Genomic DNA, 12,531 nt, shown 5'->3' with positions numbered 1-12,531 from the left:
ACCCAATTTATTCTGAATTTCTTTACCCCAAACAAGCAATTTCATAGCTACTCAACACGAAAAGCATCCCAGCTTCAGCCCCCTCAATCACAAACTACTTCATCTCAATTTTGGATCACTACAGAGGTGCCAATACATGGAATTCACTTGCTCCCCACTTAAAGCATTTCTATTAACAAAATCTCAGAAAAATATCTTGCTATATTAATAGCCTAATATGACCTCTGTTCCAATCTTTCAATATTCAATTATATATATATATATATACACACACACACACACACACACTCTTAATGTCTATGTGCTGGCATGTGCATGTGATTGAATTCATATCTCAGAGCAATGATGTTATAGGGAATTCCATCTTTCAAGGCTTTTGTGGCTTTTTTGGGGCTCCAATTGCATTTTTTTTTAAATTATTATTATTCATGTGTACATTGTTTCATGCTGTTCATATTTGCTTAATAAAAATGAAACACTGCACAGAAATAAAAGACTGGACACTACTGCCAGGGTAATAGGGTCACAGATGTACTGGGAACAGATTTTTTTTTTTTTTAATAAACTGAAATAGTGCAACTCAAGTACATAACATTCAGCTATTAAGTTTTGACTGGCTCTATGCATGCATGCTTAAAACATGCCAGAGTTTACCGGGCAAAGTCCTACTTAACCACTTAAACCCACATGCTGTGAGCTTGTAGATCTGCTATTTTCAGTGAATGTTCCCCCCAGAATAAGGATGCTATAGGGTTCAAGTGGTTAATGTTGGTTTACTGGGTCTCTGATGTATTTTTCCAACCAGTCTCCGTAATTAGATCATTTGTTATAATGACAAACATCAGGGGAGATGATTCACACTCAGCAGTCAGGCAGACAAATCAGGTGCTCCATCGGACTCACTTCAATTACTCACACACACACACACACACACACACACACACACACACACACACACACACACAGGTCAACTTGTGGTCAACTTGAGTAAACACAAAATTCACCCCAATTGCGTATTATTGTAGATTGCTGTCGTGTAGATTATTCCTTGTGGAATGCACACATTCACAGAAGACAACCCTACCAAAGCACTCTTTTTTTTTCTCTCTTTAAATTTTTATCCCATTTTTTTCACCCGGTGCCAATTTCCTAAGTGATCCTGGGTGCTACACCAGTCCCCCACAGCCAGGGAGGCCAGGGCCGAGCTCATGCTTCCTTCAATACATGAGAGCCAACTGCCCTTCTTGTAACCTGACAGGGGAGAGTTTCCACGAAGACGTAGCGCGTGGAAGGAACACGTTATTCCAACCAGTTCCCTTCCCCTCCATCAGCGCCCCGGCTGTCATGGGGGAGGCGGTATAGCGACCAGGATTACTACATGTTTTTGTGAGGGTATTAACTACCCTAGGAGACACGGGGAGAATATGCAAAGTCCACACAGAGTAGGCCCTTTCGCCAACCCCACCTAGGGTATGGGCGCTGATGACACGGAGGAGAAGACACGCACCCAGCGCCCCCGGCGGGAATCGAACCCAGGACCTTCTAGCTGTGAGGCGATAGCGCTACCGACTGCGCCACCGTGCCCCCCCCACCCTACCAAAGCATTCTAACAGGATTTCTTTGTGCTAAAGCGAACAAACATAAATGGCCAATTAAATGCACAGCATGATTAACATTGAACAACTCCAGTGAGTGATTAGAACACAGGTTAAAAAAAAATCTGGTTTGTTTTATTTACAAATCAATTATGTCACAACACAAATTCAGAGAGCATATTGTTCAACTGTGTACATTATCTATTTTCTTTCTTCTTAATACAGCATAGTGTGTGTGTGTGTGTGTGTGTGTGTGTGTGTGTGTGTGTGTGTGTGTCGTGTAAACTGGGGTGCATGTCAGGTGTTAGAGAGGACATTCGGTTCCATATCCTGGTCCAAATTCGTTCACCCGCTTCAGTAGTGCTGCTTTCACTGCACTGATTTTCCCATCCAACTCTGTCAAACTGCAGGCCTGCTGGGACATGGTAAACCCAAACAAATTCTATCATAAGATCCCTCTGTGCTGACAACAAAAACACACATGAAGGTGCAATCCTGATGTAATGCTGTGGCAGAATTTACGAACCTGAGCAGATGATGTCTTTGGTCGCTTGTGAAGATAACTCTGCAAGAAATGAGAGATACAGGTTCATAGGGGACATACAAAATTAATTTGATTTTGATTGAAGAAAAAAAAAAGGTTCTTATAAATATAGTTTAAAACATGAGGAAAAACACTGCACAATAATTATGTGTCATTCTTACTTAGCAAATTACCTGACTATTTTCTGTAGAATGGCAGCAGATTTTTTATGTTTTATTTAATTAACCTTTATATATACACATGTAATCTCATTGAGACCTGAGGTCTCATTCTCCGGAGAGACCTAGTTCGGAGAGCAGCAACAATTTACTTTCTTAAAAATATGAGAAATATTCATGTATTTTGCTGGAACAAAGAGTAGCAGGTTTCTCCATTGGGACCCAACATTCCAAATCATCTGATGCAGTACAACCTCATTAATTATTTTTGTTTTCAAGTCGTGCCATGATTAGCTAAGGAGCCACTTATGTTTAGGTGCTGAATATACTGGGTGCTGGGAACATGGGCCAACTGTGTTAAGCACTTTAGCATGCACTGAAACTATTTTCATAAAGTGTGGGGGAAAGAAATGGTACTCAGTCTGGATATAAAAGAACCTATCAGTTTATTCAAAGACACTCGACTTCTCCTGCTCTGCTCACACAAACATACAGTCAAAAGCAGATGGAGAGCAATAAGCTCATAGAAGTGGTACGCCATGCTTACAGTTGCCAGTGTGAGGAGACAAGGAGCAGCACAAGGATAAATAATTCAATTACAAATGCAATGGATAGACTGCTTAAGACAGGAATTCATAAAATCATTTAGGTCTGCATACAATTTTGGACAATCTAAAAAGAATTGTATTGGTTATAGTTCTAATAGGCAATCAACTGTGAATTTCCCAAGTGAGCTCTGAGGCAAATAACACTCTGCAATACTGCCTCAGTTAATCATCAACAAATTTCAGGAGTCCTGGTGGTTCAAACAGAAAATGCTGACCAGTGTCCACAGCATCCTGAGTTTGGTTGTTGGTTTGAAGGTTCTTTGGTTACTTTAAAATATATCTTCTGAACTTTTCATACAAGGGTTGACACCAAAACATGTTTTTTTGCATGATTTGTTTAGCTTGTTTAAGTGTTCTAAAGGACTTGTATTCTTCTTCTATATTTATCCCCAGTTAGTCGTTAGGCCAATTAATTCCTCCCTACACATTTCTGTGTTGCCAGTGCTATTTGTACCCTACAGGCTCACCGGCCATTGATGAGACCCCACCAGGAGGACGCAGCGCCTCCATCCTACTCCTCCCGTTCAACACCACCCGGCGACAGCCGCTGCCCCAGTCCGTAGGAGTTGCTAGTGCAGCGATACGTATATCATCCTACCCGCCCAGCTCCTATCCCCCAAACACGGCCAACTGTGTTCGTATAGACACTCGGCCAAAGCGGATGCACTGCGGTGGATTCGAAACCCTAGCGTGCGTCTCAGCCGGTCCTTATCCTGCACTGTACTCGCTCCTCTATCCTCACTCGAACCAGAAGCAGGCCATGCCATGTCTCTTATTCCTGCTCCAAGGAGCAAGGAGTTTGAATTAAGAGGCATCACTGAGTTACTATGAGGGAGAAAACAAAAGTGCATCCAACCAGGAAGACTTTCTTATCTGAACAGCATGACATTAATGACTCCGCCCCAACGGCTGACAATGTTACTTTTTGTGTGTGTGTGCATCGGTGTCATGGGGGACACCATAACTATGGACTGTTCTTTCATTGCTATCGATGAGGTTTTTTAATGCGTCTAAACAGAATCATTAAGTTGGGTGTGGGACTCAGTTGTGTTGTCGTCAGAAATGGACATAATTTTGCAGGGAATTCTCATCCCACTTCTCTAAACAATATTTCTTTGTTTCCTCTCTCCTCGCCTTGTTTTTTCTCCATGCATTTTTGGTGGGAGGGACTAGACCTTATATGTAATATCTAAAATGTTAGTTTTAGACAGATCTCCAACATTTTAAACACAAATCTGTTTACCCACTTACTTTTGTACATTCATTGTTGATACAGTTTTTATATTTCTCCACCACACTTGTATAGGGATTACGAATAAAGCTCAAGTGCCTTATCATTAACAAGAGGACCTTGTTATGTGTAGTGTTACAACTGAAAATACTACATCCAAGGCAAACCCACAAACTTACAGAGGATTGAAAGTACTCTGGTGAGAGTCCCTCCAGTTCCAGAATACGATCCTCAAGCTTCTTCAACCTCTGGTAGACACTCAATGGGACTGGACCCGCTAGGAAACAAAACAGTAGTTGAGGAGACTCAATCATAATTAAATAACCAGTGTGACAAAACACAAACTAAACTTCCTTACCTTAGTAATAGCAATTAAAGAACGTTTGTTCAAATGAAACCGGTTATCGACCAAATGGAAGGTGAGCCATTTTGGAAAACTCAAGAGCCAATCAAGATCCAACATTACAAGAAAGCTATAGCACAATAAAAATAAGTTTAAAAAAAACAGCCCAAAATAATTATATCGTGACCAATTAGCTGAATGGCATAGCAACACCATCTAAGTCATGTGCAGTCTAATTAATTGTATACATTTTGTAGGAGGTAAAGTATTGCATAAAATGGGAAACAGCCTTAATTTCCAAATAAGCCGTAAAATACACAGCAAAGCCTGTAAAAATGGGTCCCATCCATCGATAGTTTATTTATTTAATCCAAAAAAAAATAAGAATCTCTGAAAGACCCAAGCTGAGTTACTGCTGACCTGTTGGGAGCTTTAGATGAGTCTCGATGTTTTGAAGGCGCTCCTCTATGGCAGAGTTTCCACAGTCTCTGGTCACCGGTCCCCTCTGCAGCTCCCCGGTCTCCCCCTGGCCAACCCCACCGCGCGTCTGAGGCCCATACGTGTTCACTACCCGCGTCACTGTACAGCCAAGGCACAGGAAACAGGCAAACCAGGGTCGCAAACAAATGTTATCGTTAATCCCACACTGGATAACAATAAGTCATGACATATGCCCTAACATCTGTAAATCCCACCCCACACACACACTAGCGTCAGTTACAAGGTAGGGTTGTAAACATTGCTTTTCAGGTTTATAGTTAAATGGACTATATGATTCATATCACATTTTTTTTAAAGAAAAGAAAAGAAACATTTATAAATGTATAAACACTTATAAGGTTTTCCAGCATCATCAGCTTAATGTGCTTACCTTTCACATGGCTTCTAAACCCTGGGTAAGGTGTGAATACCGCATCTGTTCTGGCACAGCTGTCTTCTACATGAGAAAAATTGGGAGGGAAAAAATGTGTTAAACCTCAGTTTAACATGCACTCTGCATTGGTTGAATTATAAAGATTGTTTTAATAAAAGTTAACAGCTCCAGTGCTTAGAAGGCCCCATCAGTCTTTAATCCGAGCCAAATGTACAGTTAGGATGTCCTGATCTTTATCATTGCTTTAAATCTGTCAATTCATGTTTTTTCTTCTGGACCCATGAAGGTTTAATTTTTAGGCTCTGTGTGTAAGCTATTTTAGCCTCACTGTTAGAACAGTTCAGCCTGACCTCTCGTCTGTGGAAATCAGCACTCTCCCAAACATTGGCAATCTGTGTGCAGGCTCCCACTTCCACCCTCCCCCACCTCATTCCCATTCTCACCCTGATTGCAGTCGATCACGTTGCAAAACTCCCGCACATTGTTTTCATTGATCTCCATCTGCTTGCGCTCCATAAATGCAGATATTCTTCGGTCAATCTGGATGTTGGAATGGAGGGAGGACAGAAAAATAGCAATGACATACAGTGAATTCATGAGCTGTTGATAGATTGATTTTTAAATAGCCATTTAGTGGTCAAGACAAATCAATGGCGATGCATGGAAATTCACATTTTGTAGGACGGAAAAGATGTTCAAAATTATTCCCAGTAGCCTGGCAAAAATAGATTATGCTTGCCATCCGGCATCATCAAATGACAAAGCAGTGTTTGCTTGGCTACCAAAATAAATGCACAACAGAATAGGACTCTCGTCCTTCATCCACATGCAATCGCAAAGTAATGAGCATCCACTTCATAGTCCATCAAGGGCCTGGCCATCTCTCAAAGCCCTCCAGCAATATGGTCTGCTTTACCCAACCAACAGCACTGAAGGACCCCATCATTCTCTGCTAAACTCGCTTATCAGGTCTCCATCAAGCATTTGATTCACTGCAACACTTCATCTGCACATACTTGGTGGGCAATTACTTATGATTATTCATTTGTTTGACAGAGAGTTAAGAAGAGCGCTCGAAAAAATGTCACTGCCCGAGCCGAGCGGCCTGATGTACGATGACGATCACATTACAGACCCTCACCTCTGACTTGCCGGCTCGGATCTGCACTGTTAGGTCATCAGCCTGCAGCTCGCTCTCATCCGCCTCCAGGGTGCTTCGGCAAGCAGCGGGAGGATGGTGCCGAGTCTCGCCGGTTACTTTCTCAAAGTGTGAAGCTTGGACAACAGTGTTGTTTGGCATGTTGTGTTCTACTGATGATGGCTTGTTTTCTGCATCCACTAATGCCATGAGGCTTTCCTTAACAGCCTGGATAAGGAAAAAATATGTTTTTAAAAAGTAACGCCATACAAATGTTGCCCACAATTTACTTATCAGCTTGAATTATTATTTTGAGTCATGACAATATTAACAGAAAGCTTTGAAATTCCCAATCATTGTCAAAGCCATATTGTCATGTTGGTTACCTGTAGTTTGGAGATGTGTTGCTGCACACAGTTGTAAAGAGAAGCAGTTGAAGCAGATGACACATCCACTGCATCAGTATTCACGTGTATCTTCAAAGCAGCATCATCAAGTTTAAGCTTTTTTTTTTTTTTAAGAGAAACAATCAATGTAAGGCCCTTTGTGTCGATTTTGGTTTGTGACCAGAATATCATTTACAAACGACAGTAGATCAGTAACACTGTGAAGAACTAATTACAACAAAAGATCGACCACTACAACTAAATCGAAAAGAAAATTGGTAAGAAGCGTTTTTTCTGTTGTTGAATGAAAACTCATTACTGTTGGGCAACAGTGTAACATTTTCTATTTAGAATCGCGACAATGAAGATAAAAAGCAGTGTTGCCACATTTTGAGAGAGAAATAAGCAACCAGGTCTAGGAAAACAAGCCCAAAAGCAGCAACTAGGCCACATGAGCACTTTAAACCTAAATGCATCGGCTATTTGAAAATATCCGATCTACAAGCTCACATGTGACGCGTTGTGAGCTTGTAGATCTGCTATTTTCAAAAACTCTTGCAATAATATTTGGAATTTTTTTAATACATTCCAACATGTCATCACAAATGCTCCCTGGCACAAAACGTCATGAAAATATTTGAGAACCACTGATTTAAATAATAATTTTAAATATAAGTTATTTTCTAAATAAGCAAGAACACTTTGGAAACAGGCCCAAAAAAACGCAACCGCCAATATTTACAAGCAACATCACAGAAAAAGAAGCCCAACGTCGCTTATAATAAGCCGACATGGCAACACGAATAAAAAAAAAGCTATGCTATCAGCAGCAGCAGCAGCAGCTAAAAACAATAGCATCAGCAGCTACTAATACATCGCGCTATACCACAGAAACCTGGAACAAACTAACCTCTTCACTTAAGTCTCTCAACAGGTTCACTATAGTGCACACACAGTCCTTAAAGTTATCATGTTTGATCGCGCTAGTTGTTGGAGCAGCATTTCCAGGGAGCTTCATCTTCTCCGCCATAGTATTTCCGCATTTGCAGAAAGCTGGTATTTGATTGGTTGGCTTGCGCAGTGAACCGGGCAGTGTTGCCAAGTCTGCTTTAAAATTATAAGCGACTATGGCTTGTTTTTCCTGTAAAGTTGCTTGTAAATATTGGTAGTTTGCGGGTTGTGTTTTTTTGGGCTTGTTTCTAAAGTGTAGTTGCTTATTTCGGCGTTTTTCGTGATGTTGTTTAAACCAGTGGTTCTCAAACATTTTCATGTCAAGGACCCCAGCTCCTAATTAATATACATGTCACTTTTCGGTATAGCCTACGGTATACATAATACACTTTTCATATGGACGCAAATGATAATAAATATGAAAAGAATACCATAGGATGTATTTTATCCCCTTAAATAGGATTCAATTGAGAATACTGAACTACTGAAAGTAGTAGCTTGGTTTTTCAGGTGCAACAAACATTTCCCCCTCAACAATTGGCTCTTGGAAATAGAGGAAAGTCACTCACAGTTCATATTAGAACAGCTTTCAAACTGTTGGGAGAACACAAGGTGAAATATATTTTATGGATAAGATTAACTATTGGCTGCCACTGCAGACTAAAATACTCTTGGGCCAACAGAAATAGCTGCCTATTCTATTGTAGCACATGTATTTGTATCTATGTAGCTGCTACATCTACCCACCAAGCAATTATTAAACAACCTGATGTATTGCAAGTTTGTGATACAGGCTTTTTATATATATACAATTAGACTTGTGAAAGGGTTAATTAGAAATGGCTACTACTAGATTAGAGTGACACAAGCATAAGGTCTTTACTCACATTTAACTGCATGCTCCATCATTTACTTTTTTTAGTAGCAAACAAGAGAAAGAATGGTCACTCAATTATAAGAACACTGTCCATCAAACTAGAGGTGGCAGTGTGAGGCAGTGTATTAGGATGGGAACCTGGCTACAATGGCGTATTTTCAGTGTTAAGTGACTGTGGGAAAATCTCCCTCCTCTATTCAGACATTTTTCCCTTCTTTTCATATAATGAGGAGAGAGAGGGAGAGAGACAGATAAAGGCAATAACAGAAAAAGAACAATTGCAAGGCAAAGAGAAAGCACAACCACTTGGGTTGAGCTCAATAATGCACTCTCGAAGGGTTAATCATTTTAGGAAGGGGTTTGAAGACAAGCCTTTTTAGTTTAATTCATTTCTGGGGCGATATTTTTCCCTCCTGCGACAGGAAGGGAACTGTAGCACTTGACATGGTTTAACATGCTGAGCCATAGCTGTTATGTTCCCACACAGCAAGGAGCAAGGAAATTAACTGCTCCTTTAATTTGCCTGACCACATGCACTGCAGCCACAATTAATTTGTTCTTTAAATTGCTAAGTTTCATAATTTCAAGGCACTCAACTTTGACAAAGAAAACTTTTTTTTCTCTTGTGTTCCTCTTTGCAACTCCACATTTCAACTAGAAAATCAGAAATCAACCAATTAAAAATTCACCAAAAAAAGGAGAAAGATAACTACACAAAGCTAATCCCTTGCACCCTGTACCTTCATTGTACATTATAACAGCCACATTATAACAACCCCTTTTCTGGGTGATGCATTTGGCATTGGTTCACTAATGAACAGAGACAGACAGATTGCATGGGAAAGGGAGTTTGTGCTGGAAACCAGGTTTTTGTTTGTTTGGGGGGATGATGGTGGTGGGATTGGGGATGATGGGAAGGGAGGTGATGGGGGATTGTTGCTCCCACTTGCTACAGCCACATCAACCACCTGCAGGAAAGTAAGCCTGCTTTTGAGCCCGTCTGCCTCCACGGTGGCAGATGATGTTGACAGAGTGATGGAGTCTTTGGGAGGGGGGAATAGAGAGAGAAGAGAGAGAGAAGGAGGGGGAGGGAGAGAGAGAAAAGAGAAATAAATATGTAGGGGAGAGAGAGAGAGAGAGAGAGAGAGAGAGAGAGAGAGAGCGAGGGGGAGGGAGAGAGAGAAGAGAAAGAAAGATGGGGAGGGAGAGAGAGAGAGACGTGCAGTGAAGACTGTAGTCTATTCCTTCAAATGATTGAATATAGTGGGTTTGAAAAGAATCCCTCTTGCCAGAATATCACAGTGCATCATTGCAATGATGCCTTCTTAGCTGTTTTTGTATTTCCAATTTTTACATCCAATCATATGCTGGCCAAGGTCACGAAGGAACCACCAACTTCGCATTTGCTGCTCATGCATTACAGACCCAGTGAGAGTTAAGCATCTGTTTCAAAGTCTCAGTGAGATAATGTGATAGGGATAAATTACAGGCTCCTTTGAAAGTTAGTCACAAAGGTTAAAGGCAGACAGGTTATTGCTTAAAACCACTTCTAACCGTGGAGAGCATTAATTATATGGACAGAGTGCAGAGGATACCATTAACTGGCTTTTACCGTGGCAACACTACTGTCATTGCTGCCTACATGACCATGTTTCCAATCAGTCGGATGCACGAACAGTTAAATAACTGTTCGTGCATCCGACTGATTGGTTAATTAGTTAGTTAGCTTGTTTGTTTGTGTGTTTGTTTGTTATTAGTACACAAGGCAGTGGAATGGCCTTCTGGGGATGAGAAGGACACGCATTCTACCCTCAGCTCACCCAATGTATATGTGTCCCTGAGCAAGAGACTACCCTTAACACTTCTCCTCATAAGAGCCATCTGAGCAGCCGTTAGCTGGGTGAAGCTGTAAAAGCAATTTCCTCTCCCCACAGGGACCAGAAAATACTCCCTACCCCTATCCCTGACCCCAAGTTATTATCACTTTCAACAAACAAGTTCTTCCATAAACAAGTAAGTCAAAGTTAAGTAATCAGAATCAACTTTATTGTCCCATCACATGTTTACAAGTGTAAAACAGTGGGTGAAATTTGTTATTGTGCAAGCTCCATCGTTTTTGTTATTTCCATAAGGGAAAGGGAAGACGAAGGGGAGGCAAGGGGGAAGATATAAAACAAACAAATTATCTACATATCAGCTGGGGCAGTGTAGGCGGGGCATGGTACCGGATACAAAAAAACTGTGCATTGTACTGGGATTATGGTGCAAAGTGTCAGCGCGTGTCGACCGCATAGTCCACATAAGGTAACTGACACTGGTATAATCCACAGGCAGGTCCAAGAGGAAGAGCAAAAGTCTAAGACCAGCCTGAAGACAGTGATCATGCATTGTTCAGCAGTCTGACGGTAGCTGGGTGGCAGCTGTTCATGAACCTGGTGGTGTTGCCCTTTATTCTGCGATAGGCCTCCTTGCCCGGCCGCGGTTGTTGTAGGGGTTTTAACAGTTTGTGGCTGGGGTGGTGCTTGTCCTTGATGATGCACTGGGCTTTGACTACACACCACTTTTGTATAGTTCACCTTCCATTATGTGCTCTGCCGACCGCACCACTCGTTTTTTTCTCACGTGTGTGTTGTGTGTCTCCCATTTGAGCTCCTCCTCTATGTGTACTCCGAGGAACATGAACTCGCTGACCCTTTCCACTGCAGCTCCATCGATGAAGATGGGCGCATGTTCTCTCTTACAATGTAACTGGGTGCAGATTACTGACGATATACAGTGAAAGGATTATCCACACTCTCTTGGGTAGTTTCTTATGTTCTTTTTTTTTAGATTTGCACAGCAGCAGCAGTCTAGAGAAACGGACGCGTTTCGGGACATCTGCCTTCCTCAGCATTTCAAACTGCTTCCCTAAAACATCTGGGACAACACTCCACTCTTCTCCCTTCTGGCTCCCAAACTGTGGAACAAACTCCCCATTGCAGCTAGAACTATTGCAGACTCACTCCTAATCTTTCGCCGTAATCTGAGGACTCACCTCTTCTGACTCCACCTTAGGCCGTAGCACTTGCCCTAGCCTTGACGTGACGGCCTTGCAGGCTTATGCAAAGGCTAAAATGTCATTTAGAGAGCATGTTATGTAGACAGATTGTAGACCTGGCATCCTATAATGTGTAGTTTCAATGTACAGATTTTTTTGAAATGTTACTGTTTAGACTGATGATAGGTTCTTGGTTTACCTATGATCCTAGATTACTATTTCTATGCATTTGATGTATTAGCTTGTGTTTACCTTGCTTACTCTAAATCACTCTGGATTAGGAGTGTCTGCTAAATGCCTAAATTGTAATTGTAAATTGTAAGGTTGTCGTCAGCATTCGAGGATGAGTACCTCATCCTAAAAAGGGCACTGCAGGAGACTAGATGAGCTGTGTCTCCTCAAGGAAGTATAGTCTGTTCCCTCCAGGAGCAGGCTACTTACGGGGCTGCTACCAGTTGATTGCAGAAGATAGAATGACAGACCGATTGTTCCCAAGATGGCCAACCTGCCAGTCACTCATTGTTGATTCTTTAAACTGGCATTTTATTCAACAGGGATGGACTGCTTTGGGACGTTCCAGGTCTAAGTATAGGGAGGTACAGACTGTTAAGACTGCTTTGTATACCATAGTGTGTGCACAGCCTGGGATTGAGGAAGTCTAAAGACTATATTAATCGAGGTGGAGGGTATAGTGAATTCAAAGCCCTTGGGCTATGTTCCCTCCAATGACTCCGATCCTGTGACTCATAACCACCTGCTAATGGGGCAGCCAGATGGATCATCACTGCC

The 12,531-nt window shown here is 41.6% G+C and overlaps 1 protein-coding gene across 3 annotated transcripts; it reads right to left on the bottom strand.

Moving 5' to 3' along the window:
• Window positions 1-1,708: 1,708 nt before the first annotated feature.
• On the bottom strand, window positions 1,709-7,910 carry mbip (MAP3K12 binding inhibitory protein 1). Of its 3 annotated transcripts, none has more exons than XM_080413648.1 (9): window positions 7,788-7,910; window positions 6,878-6,994; window positions 6,495-6,719; window positions 5,797-5,893; window positions 5,351-5,416; window positions 4,900-5,058; window positions 4,316-4,413; window positions 2,122-2,160; window positions 1,709-2,010 (listed from the first exon to the last, which is right to left on the bottom strand). In XM_080413648.1, exons 1-9 carry the CDS (start codon window positions 7,905-7,907, stop codon window positions 1,900-1,902), a joined length of 1,032 nt encoding a protein of 343 aa, XP_080269774.1. In that variant the 5' UTR covers window positions 7,908-7,910; the 3' UTR covers window positions 1,709-1,899. The 3 variants fall into 3 exon arrangements, with proteins under 3 accessions (XP_080269774.1, XP_080269775.1, XP_080269776.1); XM_080413649.1 differs by having other exon boundaries at window positions 1,709-2,007; XM_080413650.1 differs by having other exon boundaries at window positions 6,878-6,967; window positions 7,788-7,899.
• Window positions 7,911-12,531: the final 4,621 nt, after the last annotated feature.

Source organism: Gymnoscopelus braueri (assembly GCF_963280865.1).
Source record: "Gymnoscopelus braueri genome assembly, chromosome: 19".
Taxonomy (NCBI): domain Eukaryota; kingdom Metazoa; phylum Chordata; class Actinopteri; order Myctophiformes; family Myctophidae; genus Gymnoscopelus; species Gymnoscopelus braueri.
This window is presented reverse-complemented; position numbering and strand designations above follow the sequence as displayed.